Source organism: Poromitra crassiceps, assembly GCF_964638095.1.
Source record: "Poromitra crassiceps genome assembly, chromosome: 8".
NCBI classification, from domain to species: Eukaryota; Metazoa; Chordata; class Actinopteri; order Beryciformes; family Melamphaidae; genus Poromitra; species Poromitra crassiceps.
The window spans coordinates 31,818,444-31,837,760 of NC_139629.1; the positions used below are offsets into that span (position 1 = coordinate 31,818,444).

General features: G+C 42.9%; 1 protein-coding gene across 1 annotated transcript in view; it reads left to right on the forward strand.

Moving 5' to 3' along the window:
• The first annotated feature begins 540 nt into the window (after positions 1-540).
• The window catches only part of taf1c (TATA-box binding protein associated factor, RNA polymerase I subunit C), a 56,940-nt gene continuing 38,163 nt past the window's right edge, over positions 541-19,317 (forward strand). The window contains exons 1-6 of the mRNA XM_083641166.1: positions 541-697; positions 5,640-5,748; positions 6,256-6,305; positions 7,909-8,004; positions 10,354-10,427; positions 14,880-15,124. Coding sequence (XP_083497292.1) covers positions 566-697; positions 5,640-5,748; positions 6,256-6,305; positions 7,909-8,004; positions 10,354-10,427; positions 14,880-15,124 — 706 coding nt within the window. The 5' untranslated portion in view covers positions 541-565. The remainder of the gene's footprint in view (positions 698-5,639; positions 5,749-6,255; positions 6,306-7,908; positions 8,005-10,353; positions 10,428-14,879; positions 15,125-19,317) is intronic.

Here is a 19,317-nt window from a genome sequence, read left to right on the forward strand (position 1 = left end):
GGGAGCCAGGCTAGGATTGGGGGGGGGGGGGGGGGGCGCGTACTCTGCTCTATTCTAACCCCTGTTTCCACAGGAAGTATTGCCGTTTGTTTACCATTTATCAACATGCTGATCCCTCGCGCGGCGGCCGTTTTGTTGTGAAAGTTTTGACCGGAAGCTACATGTGTAACACTGCACTAGCTTGACTGCTGGTTTCCGGGCGTTGGTCTACACGTGTTGTCTCGTTCATCATAATACAACGAGGACGTTTGGAGGATTTGAGCCTCATTCCTGTAGCTGTGTCGGTGTGAGTTTACATCTTTGTGTGACTTAGTGACAAACTGTCATACTATGACAGTCATAGGACAAACGCCTTTATTAGTTAGCTCACTGAGCTAGCTAGCTAACGTTAGCCGAGCGGTATGGACAACATGCTCAGACTTGTTTTGAGCCAGACAGACAGACAGACAGACAGACAGAGGGGCTGACTCTACACCAGGCAGGCAGCACTCTTCACACCACAGACAGACAGGTTGACATCACAGACAGGTTGACGCCACAGACAGACAGGTTAACAGATAGACAGATGGACCATAGGTTCCCGCAGCAGCTTTATCCGTCTTTCTTCAACTCCGGGCCACCAGCCTCACTCTACAAGGACTCGGCTGGCAGCTGGGGCAGCTATGGAGCGGTCCAACCTGCACACACACAGGGCGAGGTGAGACACACACACACACACACACACACACACACACACACACACACACAGGTGAGACACATACACAGGTGAGACACACACACAGGTGAGACTCGCAGTAGCCCCCAGGCTCTTTCTGTGTTCATCTCAGGACTTCACTGTAATAAGAGCCCTCCAATCGACCAGCCAATTTTCGTTAGGTAATCTGTGTCGGGCCTTAAACTCACCTTATTTCTGCACTTTGAAGTCACAGGTGGGGTCGCATGGGGCAAACGTATTATATATCGGAAGCCTAGTTCCTCAAAAGAGTGAGCGGTTATTGTTATAAAATACAAAGTGTGGTGAAAAGCAGTAGGGCTGACACCCAAAAGCTTCGAAGCTTCAATCGATGGCCATTGGTAATCGATTTCCAAATCGGTATTCGAATGCTTCGTTTTTCTCCTTACATTTATTTTGAAATAGTAACACATCATTATTCATTATGCAGCAACATTAATTATTATTACTTATTCTCTTAGACAAGGACATTCTGCCTCACAGCTCTCATCTAACATTACTTGCCACTGCCAGCACTGAAACTGCGACAGCTTGACCATGCAGCCACCAGGGCAGGGCCTAATGTACAATGAGCAAATTTGTTTTTACTAGGCATCTCGCTCACTACGTGTGCTCCATTCCTAGGCTTGCCAGCTGCGTGGGCTCACTCGCCCTACAGCTCATCAAGCTGGCACTGCATGGCACTGCCCGGAAAGTTGTCCTGCATCTGTAGCAGTCAGACAAAACACAGCACAGCAAAAGACAAGATAATATAGTACAGACAAGATACAATACAGTACAGTACAACACAATGCGACAACAATACGTCAAACAATAACAACGGATATGATCGCAAAGTGCTTCACACCAACCCCACCCCAGTGGAAAAAAGTAAATAAATAAATGACAAGAGCACTAGTCATGTGTTCAGAGCTTATTAATACGTCAAAAAAAAGATATTTTTTTTTTTGACCGTGGGATGTGCATCTAACCCTTTTACATCTCTTATATACATATTGGAGCCACCGAACGTGTACAACCCATTCCACCGACCCACTAAGTGGCGACAGTGCTCTCCCAGACTAGAAAAAGCAGAGCCAAAACTGCAGGGGAACGCGCGATGAAACCATTCTCATACTGTAGAATGGATTGGCGAAAACGCTTTCGCGCTGATTGCTGGCGGTGAGGGATTGCAAATTTGCATAATAGATTACGGGTGGAACACACTTTGAAACACGCAGCATAAATAAGACCAGAATCGCAAAAGCTTCATCAAAGCTCTCAACCGAAACTCCAAGAAACGAGCGAGCCCATCCAGACTTGCCCAGCGGCCGCCAGCAGACAGGCACAGCAGCAGCAAAGCAGTGAGCCTGGTGACGCGAGGTTACAGCAGCAACAGAAACGAGCTTGTGACACGCCCGCTGCAGCCAAGAAGAACACACACGGAGGGAGGAGTTTGAAGGAGAGGGGTGCTTCCTGCTGTTATGGAGGAAATTACTGTTCAAAACTATTGTTTAGATGTCTGACGTCTTACTGATGCCAAAAATGAATGGTTAAAGTGACTGTTCTATCGAATTTCACAAAAAGCCATTTATCTCAGAATAAATTTTCAGACGCTGAAACCATGCTGTATTCAAGTGCTAATGCCTACATAACTACTAACTCTACAAACTAACTCTTTTAGACAGAGAAAGCACACATTCTATTAGTTCTTTTTAGATATTTTGTGTTCACAAAATCTTAGCAGAAAAGAATCCTCAGGTCTTGAAAGATGAGCCAGAATCCTCAAAAAAACCCTCTGGCAGAAGCTACCGACAGTAAAAAAAAAAAAACAGCTGGCAGTGAATGTGTTAAGCAGACCAATACTGGATGGTATGAAAGATCTCTGGGCACGGGAGGTCCACAAAGGCGGTATCCTGTACCTCCGTCCTGATGGCAACAGTTTATATTCAGCGCTGAGAGGGTGTGATGTGTCACTAAGGATTGCCCTCCCCTTCCTGGTTACACGAGACTCACAGAGCCGCGTCATGCTAAGTTGTTGTCGGCCTACAATCTTGCTAGACATATTAACAATCTTATTTAGTTTGTTCTTGTTAGCGATTGACAGTGAGAAAAAACAAGCAATAAAACAAAAACTGAGGATACTCTCTATAAATGAGCGATAGAAAAGAATCATTATATCTTTGTCCACTCCGAACTGTCGAAGCGCCGTAGGAAGTAGAGTCGTTGTAATCCCTTCCTGTAGATGACACCTGTGTTTGAATCCCATGTCAGTTTTCTATCGATTACTGTCCCCAGATATTTATATTCATCTACGACTTCAATACAGTCACCACCAATGACTGTCTGTTGATGTGTCCCTCCTTTTGTTCTGAAATCAAAAATCATTTCCTTAGTTTTTTTGGTGTTTAACTGTAGGAAGCTAGCATGACACCAATTTACAAACTCATCCACACATTTACGCTATTTCATTTCATCATTATTTGTGATCAGGCCAACAATCACTGTATCGTCAGCTAATGTAACATTGAAAACATCAGTTGAGTTGTTAGTGTAAAGAATAAAAAGCACTGCTGAGATGACCCCAGTGTTAGTGATGAGAGGGGAGGACACTGCAGTGTTTACTCTAACAGACTGTGATCTATCAGTCAAAAAAGACTCAACCCATTTGATAATGTGGCTGTTTAGCCCTAGCTGTGACAGCCTTTCCATTAAAATATGCGGTCTTATGGTTTTAAACGCCGACGAAAAGTCCAAAAACATGGCACGAGCGTAACATTTTGGTTGATCAAGATGAGAGTGGATTCTGTGTAAAACATACAGGAGAGCATCTTCTGTGCTCCTGCCTCTAGTGTACAGTATGCAAATTGCAGTGGGTCAAGTTCAGCTTGCACCTCACTGAGGACATGATCCAATATTATTCTCTCAAGGCTCTTGGCTGTGATAGATGTTAAGGCAACTGGACGATAATCATTTAAGGCTTTAAGGTGGTTTTGATGTTTTCGGGACGGGCACTATAAGTGAGGATTTCCAGGCTCTGGGAACACAGGACGTTTCAAGTGAAATATTAAACAAATTACAATAAACAAGAGAAAGCTTTTCTCTACACTCCTTCAGTATCCTACCAGCTAATCTGTCAGGACCAGCTGATTTTCTTATGTTAATCCTTTTGAAAGCTCGACAGACTTCTTGTTCTGTTATGATGACTTCCCGACCTGGATCAAGTTGTTGCCTGATCAGGTCTCGCTCAGTGTTATGACATCACTGATGATGTCACAGTGGCTTATGACATCACTGTCACTGTCACTGTCACTGATGATGTCATTTGTGATATCACAGTGCAGTGTTTCCCACCGGATTTTGAGAATTTGTGGTGGGGGACCGCAGACCCCCTAGGGGGGTGCGGGGGCCTGCCCCCCCGTGAGATTTTTTTAAACATTTTAAAGTAAAATGCATGAATTTGGTGTACTTTGAGAAAGCTTAAGAGCAAAATTAAAACGCTAGATCTATGAAGAACATGTCATCATTACTGTGCTGTGGGTTTACAATGACAAACTAAATTTCTCCCTATAGGTCAGGGATACTCAACTTGCTTTGCCACTTTCGTGAAATGATAGAAGGCGAGGGGCCAGTTAATAAACAAACAATATACATTTTTCTGTAGCGGATTGTAGGTTTTTGGGGTGTCAGCCGGAGTTTAGGCTGACAGTGTTGTGCACACCGGATAGTTAGGTTAAGTTAGTTAGGTTAAGTACATACATAAGTGCCTGGGTAGCGAGCAGATGGCGGTATTTGACAATTTAGCAGCTAAATCATAGATTATTGAAAGATATTCCATATTCCAGACTGAAATGCTATAACAGAAGTATTGGCCAGAATGACATGAACATTTATTGGACACTTATTCAGCGGATATCTTGCATGTTGCGTTCAGGTGCACTGTAAAAGATTTTTTTTTTTTTTTTTTTTTTTTTTGTCAACTTCTTATTGTGGCGGTCAAAATATTATTGTGGCGGCCCGCCACAAATTCCTTTATGTATGGGAAACACTGCAGTGGGACATGGGACAGACAGAGAAACAGAGCCCTAGCTCCCATTTATATCAGTAGTATATAAATGGGAGCTGCCTGGGGCTCTGTTTGTTTGTTTCTCTGTCCCACTGTTATTGTCCCACTGATGTCATAAATCCCACTGACATCATCCGTGATGTCATAAATCCCACTGTGACATCATCAGTGATGTCATAAATCCCACTGTGACATCATCAGTGATGTCATAAATCCTACTGTTACATCATCTGTGATGTCATAAATACCACTGTGACATCATCAGTGATGTCATAAATCCCACTGTGACATCATCAATGATATCATAAATCTGACATGATCAGTGATGCTGGTCTCATTGGCCACACAGCAGCCGAGTTGCAGGCAAGGCCGCGCAGCGGCTGAGCTGCGAATGCGAGCTGCAGGGGCAGGAATCGCGTAGTATTTATATATTTGATGTGCTTATTGCACTTTTTTATCCATTTTTGTTTCAATAAAAACGAAAATCCTTGAAGTCCGATTTTTGCCTCTCATTGTTACTCCGTGCCCCGCACCCCCGTCGAAGCTTCCAATCTATTTGAATACTTGTCACTGAATCTTCGAAGCCCAAAAATGGTATTTGGGGACAGCCCTAAAAAGCAGCTACTTCTTGCTTTACCAGCGTGTGGCAGCCGAGACATGCACACTGGATGGCAAACATTTCTTCTTCTACTGACATTTTAAGGTGCCGCCACAGCCCCCGATCGCAATGCAGCGCCAAAGTGCTGCGTGTAAAATCACGCGGCGCATTGAGGTCGTGATATTGATTTCAACCATATTGAAGATTTGTTGCGATATTGTCTGTCTTCATGTTGTCATTGCTTGTTGTTGTTTGTGTGTCAGCGCTCGGGCCGTCTCTCCAGCTGGACCTTCTCCTCCAGACACGAAGTGGGAGCAGAAACATGGCTGCAGACTGAGCCAGTGCCGCTTCCCCTCCTGTCTCCTAAAGCCTGTGAGTTCCACACCCGGCCACTCCCTTCTGCAGTGTTCCCACAGCATGGAAAAGCTGGAAAAGTCAGGAAATGTAAAAAAAAATAAAAAAGTCCAGGCCTGGAAAAGTCATGGAATTATTTAAGCCCTTGAAAGATTTGGGAAAAGTAATGGTCTTTTGGTGTGTGTAATGAAATTGTTACAGAAATCTTCGTAATATAATGGCAAACTTATGTCTGTAGCTGTTGATGTAAATTGTCCAGTGTAGTAATCATTTCTGGTGTTGATTCGGATTCATCACCGCCTCATGGAAATTCTATTATGGCTCCTTGAATAGTCCTAGAAAAGTTTTGAAATTGTATCCATGAAAATGTGGGAACCCTGCTCCTGCTCCACCATACTCCACCATCCTCTTCGTCCCTCTGCAGAGCATCCAAACCACCAGTCTGTTGCCGGGCAGATGGTGTCATCACATCCTGAGTCCTGTCTGACGTTTCTGTCATGTCCTGTCTGTCATTTATCTCCGCAGCGTTCCCGTTTCCGGCGACGCCTCCGGACCCTCTGGACTTCACGCAGCATGTGAGAGAAAAACGTGTTTCCACAGCATGGTACCAGCTCAACGCCACCAAAAAATAGTCAACTTTGTGATTGGACAGGCCAAATCACTGTGGAGAGTCTGGTTAAAACTCGGGTGTTGTAGAAGAGAACAGACGTCCGTTCTTCAACATCGACTCGACTCTCTTTTGGTGGTAGTATCTGGTGGTTTTCCACCTCAAGTAGGACTCCTTCAATGTACCAGGGTTAGGGTTAGGGTTAGGGACAGGTTAGGGACACCCCTCCCTGACAAATGCTTGTGATAGCGTTGTGCATGAAACTGCTATTCCATGAAATAGTCACAGCATGGAGATAGCCTCAACAGAGACTCTAGTCTCAGGGCGCTTTCACACCTACCTCGTTTGGTCCGGACTTTCGGACTTTCCAGTTTGATCCGAACCAAAATGACAGGTGTGAAACCTCCCACGGACCATGGTGCGGACCAAAGACCGAGTCTTTGATCCGACCAAAAGAGGTGGTCTCGGTCCGGACCAAGCTGGACCAAGGTTCGCTTCCTGTGCAGTGTGAAAGCATTTTATTGGAAGGTTCGCACTATCGGACCAATTACAGGAAGCTACAGCTGACTCGTCACTCGTCACATTGCCAGAAAGGCTCACAGGATGGCTTGCAGTCTTCGCCTCCTTGCCTGTCTGCGTTGGTACAATTTGCGCACAACAAGGGTGTTCATTTGGCGAATTCGAACTGTAAAATCTACTTTCACGTGTGGTGTGTGAGTCAAGGATCACACACTTGTGAACAGATTGCTAGGTTTAATAACGTGAGTTGCGGACCAGATACATTGGCATGTAATCATGAACTGGCTATACGCTACCGGTACTCGGACACCAGCTGGCGCTAGAGGCACGCTGATAGGCTTAGCTTGTAAACACTACGGTGGCTCACAGTAGACAAACATCGTGACATGCGATTATCAAATCATCTACACAAACTAATCTCGAGTATTGCGAGTGAAGTTGGTGTTGCTGGTAGCAATGCCATAATAATGCTATTATAATGACAACAAAGTGGATCTGTTCATTCATTGTGGTGTGTAAACCTGGTGTAAACAAGGAGCAAATTCCTTGGAGCAGACGCTTCCGGGACGCTGACGTCAGACGCACGCTCATCCACAAGCCAATCAGTGGAGACGCAGCCCACGCAGGTGATGACGACAGGACGTAGGTCTGTCATGTTAAAGTCCGCTGGTCCGCTGGGATCATTGCAGTGTGAAAGCGAACCTTACTGGACCAAATGTATACAATGTAACAACAACATGAGTTTGGTTCGGACCTTGGTCCGGACTTTGAGGTGTGAAAGGGCCCTCAGTCACACGGGGTCTACATCCACTGGGAGCTCCCTTTCATAGCAATCCTACTTCTCATACATTTGGTTTGATTAACGATCAGGAGAAATCAAAAACGTGGCACAAGAAAGCTCAGCAGGCCAAAAGTATAACAACGAAGAGAAAAAGGAGCTTCTTGGATACTTGGAGCAAGTTTGAATTACGATGCAAAGTACATGTGTACTGAAACAGTTTGACACATACAGCCATACAGGATTACTTTACATTGTTCTTTGTGTGTTTCAGATGCAGAACTTCTTCCTGGACCACCAGCAGGACGCCTTCGGCTGCATGAGTCGACTTCTGGGGGAAAACTTCCAGTTCAAACCGGGGAGGAAGCAGGTGAGAGAACGTCTGCTGCATCCATTACAAATCAATGCAGGAATCACAAAGAGGGAAATCTGCACTCTCAAAAAAGATATCTTGATTGGATTTATTTGAGATTTTATATCTCAAATAAGAAAAATATGCTAAGATATTTCACCCATAGGCTGTCTGCTAGGGATGGGCGAGAGTACTCGTTCATAACGTCAGTACTCGAGTAATGTTTCCGCTGTTCGGGTACCCCCACCCCTTTAAAAATGGTACGCACGCATCGTCGTGTGGATCTGACTATACAGGCAGCATGGCTGTGTTTCAGACGGGCATAACTGCACGGGCGTCAAGTCAGCCAGAATGTATAAGTATGTCATCTGCTTTAGGGCTTTCAAAATAAAACCCTTATTGTATCATTGGCATTCATATTAATTTTGAGTAATGCTTTACAGCCACAGTTTCACTCGTAATCGTAAAATCACGAGTATTTTGATGCTTTGTTCGTTGAAATACCTTTTCTCATCCAACGTGCATCAATAAGCTATTTACTTTTGTTTAAGTAATATTATTTTGAAAGTTTTAACCGGAAGTTTCCCAGCTCATCACGAAAATTGACTGGTGGAGATGCGCTCCCGTTAACGACACGAGACAGACACACGGCATGCTTCTCCATAACGCACGCCCGATAAAACTCATTGAAAACGTGGCACTACACGTTTTCTACACATGTTCGCGAGAGCAGAAAGTAGCGCAGACAGCTGTTTTGGGTCTGCTGCTACGGCCGTAAACCGTTTCGCTCTGCCTAGCAACTGTTCACAGCTGCCGTAAACCGTTTCGCTCTGCCTAGCAACTGTTTACAGCTGCCGTAAACCGTTTCGCTCTGCCTAGCAACTGTTTACAGCTGCCGTAAACCGTTTCGCTCTGCCTAGCAACTGTTCACAGCTGCCGTAAACCGTTTCGCTCTGCTTACCAACAGACCCAAAACAAGAAGGATGGATTTCCTCTCTACATCAAAGGGCTTCCTACTCTCTCGAACATCTCTCGTTATATTCTAACAGTTTGTTTGAAAGTAATTTTGTAATTTTGTGGTTATGGCCGAAGTGGCATGCCGCAAACAGTTTCATTTCACTTCCTGATCTGCCCCGGCCGCAGACAGACTAATCGTCAAGACAACACTCGCCGATTCACTCGGCTTTCAAGCGAGACTACTCAGTGTTGGTCTCGTCTAATATTAGAGGTAAGATGTGAGGCATCAATATTTCAATCATGAGAGACTAGAAGGAAAGTACAATAAACTTTAATGATAAAACAACACTTAGATTTGGCGAATGACTCCATGGAATGATGACGCTCCTCTGAGACAAGAGGAGGACGTCAGTGATTTATAGGATAGAGAACCCCCATAGGGAGTTCTACTGGAGTCATGACATTGGTGGCGTTCAGGGGAGGAGGAGGGGCGAAGCAGCAGCAACGCAGGAACAGCAGCTATATGGGTGAACAAACAGGGTGAGTTACAACTTGCAAGAGTCTTAAATAGAACTTCATTTAGGTGATTGGCAACAGCCGAAGAGAGGGAAAGCGTGGGAGACATTGATTGGACAGGGATAAAGAGGGCGTGCATATTTATGAATGGCTGATGTACCCTGAGGGCGTTGCTGCAGGGGAGAGAGAGATGAATGGAAAGGAACCATGGATTAGTGAATGGGATGGATAAACAATCATTGACTAGTGAAGTAGTCTTCATTATTGAAAACAGTCTAAGACATTATTAAATTTAGACTGTTTAATAACAATCGAAAACCTTGCTCGTAGCTGCTTTAAGATAACATACCGTTTCAAATTTTCATTTACGTTAAAACCGTGGTACCGTGATTACCGTGTTACCATGATTACAGTGCTTTGAAAAACATGGTAAATACTGTCCATCATCAAGCAAAGTTGGCAACAGTCTCCCAGATGCAAACGTGCAGCCTTGGAGAAATGATGTCAGTGAGTCTATCAATCCTTTTTGGGTCTGAGTTTTCAATATAAAACGTAAAATGATTTCAGTGAGTGTATTAGTACTTTTTGAAAGATTTCAGCACATTTTAACAAACCGTGATAATACTGATAACCGTGATCATTTTGGTCACTATAATCGCGCTATGAAATTTTCATATTGTTCCATCTCAAATTTCCTCTCACGCAGGCACAGAACGTACATGCTGCATTGTAGTTGACCATCGTCTGTAGCACTTTAAGCAGGGTTTGGTGTATCCTGGGCTTTAAGCAGGGTTTGGTGTGTCCTGGGCTTTAAGCAGGGTTTGGTGTGTCCTGGGCTTTAAGCAGGGTTTGGTGTGTCCTGGGCTTTAAGCAGAATGTCTCTGTGTTTTTCAGAAGTGTGAGAGAGACAGAGGCGCAGTTCACATGTGGAGGGTGAAGGACTGCCTGGACAGACTGAAGTATAAAAAGTGAGTGGAGCTGAAAGAGCTGATCTGAGGTCTGATCCTGTCTGTTCTGCAGTGGAATCTGCCCGGATAAACTAAGTTAAAGGTCAAAGACCTGTGATTGTTTTGGCTAATTTAATTATTTTATGTTTTCGCGAGTTATTTGCCAAAGTTGAAAGATTTCAATTTGAGCGAATGAGGAGAAATATCGTGTCATTTGCACCATGAAATTTTGCTTCATTTGCCCCGGGGTCTGCTCGCACATTTGCATTAACTTTTAGGCCGGGAACCAGGTCCAGCCCTCAGGATTCTGCTACCTTTTTCCCCACTATTATTTCCTGTTAGCCGATACCTTGGGCCATCACAAGTTCATAACAGCCATCCCCAACTCGGAGCTGTTTAGTCTCAGGGGCCCAAAACCCCCCTTTTTTGGACATGTATCTGCATCCACTTTTTTATGACATTGCAGTGCAATATCATAAATAGTGTATGTATGAAATTTGGCTGGAAGTATGCTGAAACATAGGGGGAAGTAGCAAAATAAGATTTTGCGGCTTGCTGCAATTCTATTTAAAAATTTCACCCACAAAATCCACAAAAGACCAAAAAATAAAATACTGTCTGCTTAACAAATTCTCGTCATATGTTTTATCATGTCATCTATCCCTTTAAAGACATTTTATATTTCTGTTTCAGGGGGTGTATTATGTCCCCTCTCTCCTCTCATCTATCCCTTTAAAAACATTTTATATTTCTGTTTCAGCTGGTGTTTTATGTCCCCTCTCTCCTCTCATCTATCCCTTTAAAGACATTTTATATTTGTGTTTCAGCTGGTGTTTTATGTCCCCTCTCTCCTCTCATCTATCCCTTTAAAGACATTTTATATTTCTGTTTCAGCTGGTGTTTTATGTCCCCTCTCTCCTCTCATCTATCCCTTTAAAAACATTTTATATTTCTGTTTCAGCTGGTGTTTTATGTCCCCTCTCTCCTCTCATCTATCCCTTTAACACATTCACTGCCAGCCGTTTTTTTTTTTTACTGTAGGTAGCTTCTGCCAAGGTTTTTTTTTGAGGATTCTGGCTCATCTTTCAACAGCCGAGGATTATTTTCTGCTAAGATTTTGTGAACACAAAATATCTCAAAAGAACTAATAGAATGTGTGCTTTCTCTGTCTAAAAGAGTTAGTTTGTAGAGTTAGTAGTTATGTAGGCATTAGCACTTGAATACAGCATGGTTTCAGCGTCTGAAAATTTAAGCTGAGAAAAATGCCTTTTTGTGAAATTCGATAGAACAGTCACTTTAACCATTCATTTTTGGCATCAGTAAGACGTCAGACATCTAAACAATAGTTTTGAACAGTAATTTCCTCCATAACAGCAGGAAACCCCCCTCTCCTTCAAACTCCTCCCTCCGTGTGTGTTCTCCTCCTGCCTCCCTGGCTCTGCAGCGGGCGTGTCACAAGCGAGTTGCTGCTGCTGCCTGTCTGCTGGCGGCCGCTCTTTGGGCGAGTCTGGATGGGCTCGCTCGTTTCTTGGGGTTTCGGTTGAGAGCTTTGATGAAGCTTTTGCGATTCTGGTCTTATTTATGCTGCGTGTTTCAAAGTGTGTTCCACCCGTAATCTATTATGCAAATTTGCAATCCCCCACCGCCAGCTCCCTGCGCGAAAGCGAAAGCGTTTTCGCCAATCCATTTTCATGAGAATGGCTTCCTCACGTGGCTGTTTTTGCTTGGCTTTCTCTCGTCTGGAGAGCACTGTCGCCACTTAGTGGGTCGGTAAAATAGATTATACACATTCAATACCTCCCATATTTTAATATGAGATGTAAAAGGGGTTGATCGACGTCCCACCGTCAAAAAAATAATAATTTTTTTTAAGACGAGATATCTCGTCAACGGCAGTCAACCGTTTTTTTTAAAGACGAGATATCTCGTCAACGGCAGTGAACGTGTTAAAAACATTTTATATTTTTGTTTCAGCTGGTGTTTTATGTCCCCTCTCTCCTCTCATCTATCCCTTTAAAAACATTTTATATTTCTGTTTCAGCGGGTGTTTTATGTCCCCTCTCTCCTCTCATCTATCCCTTTAAAACATTTTATATTTCTGTTTCAGCTGGTGTTTTATATCCCCTTTCTCCTCTCATCTATCCCTTTAAAGACATTTTATATTTCTGTTTCAGGGGGTGTTTTATGTCTCCTCTCATCTATCCCTTTAAAAACATTTTATATTTCTGTTTCAGCGGGTGTTTTATGTCCCCTCTCTCCTCTCATCTATCCCTTTAAAAACATTTTATATTTCTGTTTCAGCTGGTGTTTTATGTCCCCTCTCTCCTCTCATCTATCCCTTTAAAAACATTTTATATTTCTGTTTCAGCTGGTGTTTTATGTCCCCTCCTCTCATCTATCCCTTTAAAACATTTTATATTTCTGTTTCAGCTGGTGTTTTATGTCCCCTCTCTCCTCTCATCTATCCCTTTAAAGACATTTTATATTTCTGTTTCAGCTGGTGTTTTATGTCCCCTCTCTCCTCTCATCTATCCCTTTAAAGACATTTTATATTTCTGTTTCAGGGGGTGTTTTATGTCCCCTCTCTCCTCTCATCTATCCCTTTAAAAACATTTTATATTTCTGTTTCAGCGGGTGTTTTATGTCCCCTCTCTCCTCTCATCTATCCCTTTAAAAACATTTTATATTTCTGTTTCAGCGGGTGTTTTATGTCCCCTCTCTCCTCTCATCTATCCCTTTAAAACATTTTATATTTCTGTTTCCGCTGGTGTATTATGTCCCCTCCTCTCATCTATCCCTTTAAAAACATTTTATATTTCTGTTTCAGCGGGTGTTTTATGTCCCCTCTCTCCTCTCATCTATCCCTTTAAAACATTTTATATTTCTGTTTCAGCTGGTGTTTTATGTCCCCTCTCCTCTCATCTATCCCTTTAAAGACATTTTATATTTCTGTTTCAGCTGGTGTTTTATGTCCCCTCTCTCCTCTCATCTATCCCTTTAAAAACATTTTATATTTCTGTTTCAGCGGGTGTTTTATGTCCCCTCTCTCCTCTCATCTATCCCTTTAAAACATTTTATATTTCTGTTTCAGCTGGTGTTTTATGTCCCCTCTCCTCTCATCTATCCCTTTAAAGACATTTTATATTTCTGTTTCAGCTGGTGTTTTATGTCCCCTCTCTCCTCTCATCTATCCCTTTAAAACATTTTATATTTCTGTTTCAGCTGGTGTATTATGTCCCCTCTCTCTCCTCTCATCTATCCCTTTAAAGACATTTTATATTTCTGTTTCAGCTGGTGTTTTATGTCCCCTCTCTCCTCTCATCTATCCCTTTAAAGACATTTTATATTTGTGTTTCAGCTGGTGTTTTATGTCCCCTCTCTCCTCTCATCTATCCCTTTAAAGACATTTTATATTTGTGTTTCAGCTGGTGTTTTATGTCCCCTCTCTCCTCTCATCTATCCCTTTAAAGACATTTTATATTTCTGTTTCAGCGGGTGTTTTATGTCCCCTCTCTCCTCTCATCTATCCCTTTAAAGACATTTTATATTTCTGTTTCAGCTGGTGTTTTATGTCCCCTCTCTCTCCTCTCATCTATCCCTTTAAAAACATTTTATATTTCTGTTTCAGCTGGTGTTTTATGTCCCCCTCTCTCTCCTCTCATCTATCCCTTTAAAAACATTTTATATTTCTGTTTCAGCTGGTGTTTTATGTCCCCTCTCTCCTCTCATCTATCCCTTTAAAGACATTTTATATTTCTGTTTCAGCGGGTGTTTTATGTCCCCTCTCTCCTCTCATCTATCCCTTTAAAACATTTTATATTTCTGTTTCAGCTGGTGTTTTATGTCCCCTCTCTCCTCTCATCTATCCCTTTAAAAACATTTTATATTTCTGTTTCAGCTGGTGTTTTATGTCCCCTCTCTCCTCTCATCTATCCCTTTAAAAACATTTTATATTTCTGTTTCAGCTGGTGTTTTATGTCCCCTCTCTCCTCTCATCTATCCCTTTAAAAATTTTATATTTCTGTTTCAGCTGGTGTTTTATGTCCCCCTCTCTCTCCTCTCATCTATCCCTTTAAAACATTTTATATTTCTGTTTCAGCTGGTGTTTTATGTCCCCTCTCTCCTCTCATCTATCCCTTTAAAAACATTTTATATTTCTGTTTCAGCTGGTGTTTTATGTCCCCTCTCTCCTCTCATCTATCCCTTTAAAAATTTTATATTTCTGTTTCAGCTGGTGTTTTATGTCCCCCTCTCTCTCCTCTCATCTATCCCTTTAAAACATTTTATATTTCTGTTTCAGCGGGTGTTTTATGTCCCCTCTCTCCTCTCATCTATCCCTTTAAAAATTTTATATTTCTGTTTCAGCTGGTGTATTATGTCCCCCTCTCTCTCCTCTCATCTATCCCTTTAAAAACATTTTATATTTCTGTTTCAGCGGGTGTTTTATGTCCCCCTCTCTCTCCTCTCTTCCAGGTGTGACTTGTCGTACCTGTCCAGCTGCATGGACTCATACAGCGGGCTGCTGTCGGAGGCGGTGCATGACCTGCCCCCGTCTCTACTGGCTGGCCTGCTGTTTGAAGAGCTAACGGAGCAGAGGGAGCGCCTGCTGTTCTCCGAGGCCTCCACCGGGGGCGCCCTGGCCTTCGTCCCCTTCACACAGGGCGAGCCGCAGCACGGCTGCCTCCTCTATCCTGGGGGCCAAGGCCTGGACCGCCTCAGTATCCTTCAGCCAGCTCAGGGTCACAAACAATACATAAGAAAAAGACAAGCTACAGTAAAAAAAAAAAAAGAACAAAGGGGAAAACACAAGAGCAACCAAAATGAGTAAGTAGGCAGTTCAAAATGCAGTGTGAGGTGTATCAGGGAGTGATGCAGCGTGCAGCAGAGATATTAATAAGCTTTTACTAAACAAGTGGTTAGGGTTAGAACAGCTCTGTGTCTGTGTGTAGCAGATATTAAAGGGGGACTTACCCCCCAGTTATGTATCAGAACAGTGATTTGAAAAAACCTATGGAAAAAAACAAGAAATGACGTATCCTCTTGTCTATTCTATACTCTTTGGCTGTGCTCAGCTCAGGAATTTTCTCCGGAAATCGACGCCATTACAGTTTGCCCACCGCCTCGAAAATAATTTATAGGAGAGCTGCAATATCTTTATAAATATCAACAACTAGCCAACGCTGGTGGCCTGTATGGAAACAGCGTTGCTCAAAATGGTTGAAAGTGATATCAATTTGGCCATTCAGTGGCGAACTAGAAATTTAATTATTTGTCTTCCATGTATGTGTGCGGCGTCTTGTCTAACTACGTGAGATTAGTGACGCGAGAGCGCAGCACCGCACAATAGTCACGACAAACGCCCCGCTCTCACGCTCATGTAATCATAATGCGAGATTTCTCCACGTCATTCCCTCGTCCAACTTGTGACAAACCGCGCCATGAAATCCGTTTTTAATTTTCGTTTCTCCCTTTTCCATGATTCTTTGCAAAAGTTTTCCTCTCAGCGCAGAGCTGCAGGCTGCGTTCTCCCCCTCCCTCCTCCCAGACCCCGGCTGGCGAAACAGTAGAGCTCTCCTCCTTGGCCCATTCAGTCTGTCCAAACTCAATACCGATCTAATCTCAGTATGAGATGCAGGGAAATATATTATAGTAGCCGATGTGTTTAGAGCAGCTTTGTCACGTTGTCACGTCGTAGTATAGCGTTATATTTTACATGTGCGCTAAACTGCGATGAGATTTGTTTGCGGAAATGACAGCGGGGATGAAAGTCGCTCAGGGAGGCTCACTTTGGTGCGGGGGCTCGGAGCTGATGATGTTGCTGCAAAGTGCAAACACACAATAACCCCTCCCTCCCTCCAATAGGCTTGGAGTTGTGAGGAGCCGGGAAAGGGTACAGGGGGAGTAGGGGAGTAACTATCTTGAAATCCCATAGTCTTTGGTTCATCGTGACGTCACGACGTAACAAATATCCCATTCATTTGAGGGCAAAAAAAAAAGCAGTGTTCCACCCATAGAGGGCACTTATGCCAGTTATGCGGCTGAAAAATTATACAAATGGTAAAATGGCAACAGTTTGCTGTCAAATGTGGACATTTTTACCAGAATTCTTCACACATCACCCCCAAAGTCATATATATTGGTTAAAAGCTGAAAAAAAGTGTTTTGGGGGTAAGTTCTCCTTTAATAAACGTTTACTAAACAGCATGCACATGAATGAATGAATGAATGAATGAAAAAAATGTATTTGTCACCACCAAAGGTTAGGGGCAGAAGCAAACGCTTATGTAAAGCCCCCCCTTTTCTTACAATTAAAATAAGAAAGTCATCATGATCATTCCTCAGACGTTTTGGACATTGTCCTTACTTGCCATCAAATAAACAAAGAATTTCAAGGAAAAATATCCTAATACAAGAAACAAACAAAAAAAGTACGGTACATAAATAATACAACAGTCAAAAACCAATGAGTAGCAAATAACAAAACAAACAACACAATCCATACATGCATATTCATACATTTTTTAATCATTGTTTTATTATTATTATTATTATTATTATATATATATTTTTTTTTCTTATCTCTTATATATATATATATATATATATATATATATATATATATATATATTTATATATATATATATATATATATTTTTTTACATCATTCAGTTACCTAGGAACCAGTCTATAATTATCCATCATCATGTCTTTATACCTTTTTTAAAGATCAACACATTCTTACTGTTTTTTAATTCTTCCGGCAATGTTAAAGGTCTTCGTATTGAACGCCTCCTTCTTGAGAAAGCTGCAGTACGGTCACGTGCGATGCAGGCACGTGCTGTTCTCGAGAAACCTGTAAACAACAATCGGCCCTTTCCGGACAGAACGGGCACTAAACAGCTCTGAAACAGGCTACTGTGGGCAGCTTTGGGGCTTTTTGTTTTTGTTTTTAACACATTCACTGCCAACCGTTTTTTTTTTTACTGTAGGTAGCTTCTGCCAAACGTTTTTTTTGAGGATTCTGGCTCATCTTTCAAGAGCCGAGGATTATTTTCTGCTTGGATTTTGTGGACACAAAATATCTCAAAAGAACTAATAGAATGTGTCTGTCTAAAAGAGTTAGTTTGTAGAGTTAGTAGTTATGTATGCATTAGCAGTTGAATACAGCATGGTTTCAGAGAGTTTTGAGATAAATGGATTTTTAGAACCACCTCACGTGCCTGTGATTATGGGTGCCCTTGGGCAAGCGTGTATACTGTATTGTGTGTGTGTGTGTGTGTGTGTGTGTGTGTGTGTGTGCGTGCGTGCGTGCGTGCGTGATTCGGTATAACAGGCAGAACAGTCACTTTAACGATTTATTTTTGGCGTCAGTGAGCCATCAGACATCTAAACAATATCGTTCTGAACATATAGTTCCTCCATAAGCACCCCCACCCCCCTCTCCTTCAAACTCCTCCCTCCGTAGGTGTGTCTGGTGGCTTTGCAGTGTTTGTCTCACAGGCGAGTTTCTGCTGCCTGCCTGTCTGTGCTGCTGCTGCTGGCGCAGTCTGGATTAGACTGTAAAATCGGGCTCGTTCGTTTCTGGGTTTTCGGTTGTGAGCTTTGATGAAGCTGCATGCGATTCTTTCTGCTGGTGTTTCAAAGTGTGTTGCACCCATAATCTATTATGCAAATTTGCAATCCCCCACCGCCAGGTCCGAGCGCGGAAAGCGAAAGCGTTTTCGCCAATCCATTTTCATGAGAATGGCTTCCTCAAGCGGCTGTTTTTTCTTGGCTTTCTCTCGTCTGGAGAGCACTGTCGCCACTTAGTGGGTCGGTAAAATAGATTATACACATTCAATACCTCCAATATTTTTATAGGAGATGTAAAAGGGTTAGATCCACGTCCCACCATCAAAAAAAAAATTTTTTTTTTGGACGAGATATCTCGTCATCGGCAGTCAACGTTTTTTTTTTTTTTGACAAGATATCTCGTCGACGGCAGTGAACGTGTTAAATTGGTCTGAAATTCAACTCCAGGCAGAATCTATCTATCTATCTCTATCTCTAGATTTGTTTCAAGAATTTTGACCGGCCACAGCTATGCCGTTTTACGTGCGATCGGACTGAAACATTCAGGGGGTGTAAAGCGCACCCATGCGGGTGACCTAATGGAGCCAGATTTTTTAATTAGGGCAGATTAATAGACCCTTTTCACAGCCACCATTTTGTGTCCAAAAGGCAGGAAGTAACACAGGTGCACTGAATCCTTAACTCATTGAGTGCCAGCCACTTTTGGAGAACGGACGCTCCCAGTGCCAGAGTTTCAGAGCGTTTTCAGTGATTTCTCGAGGCCCACAGAATATTGTGTGATATTACTATGTAAACACTGAACACGCACAAAGAACGATGAGACTCTATTCTATCATCTGCAAAAAAAAGTTTATTGATCCCATTTTCCGTTCTTTAGTTATGAGCCGGAGAAGATAGCTTGATTCATCCAAAAACAGCAATTTTTTTCTAGAAGCTGAGATAATTGGCCTTTTGTGAAATTAAACATTTCAAGCACATCACTGACTCTGAAGCTAATCTTTTCTAATGTAGTCACACCTCAAAAATAATTTCCTTCAATAAAACAGTTTAGGCCAGGGAATTTTGTTTGGCAGAATAATATTTTTAGCTACAACCAGCAGCGCTGGCCCCTGCGTGCGCTGCTGGTTGCAGCTTCTTGCTGGTCTTGATTTGCTGCTGGTGGGCATCGGATATTCTGGCTTGCGTTTGTCAATCCTGTCCTGCTGCCTGGGTCTGTCTGGGTGTTGCGTGCTGCTCTGCGTGCCCCCCCCCCCCCCCCGCCCCGCCCCGCCTCGCCTCGCCTCAACTGCACACTCCTCCTCCTGTCTGTGGTGGCTCTCTGCTGAGTTTGCTGTGCGCA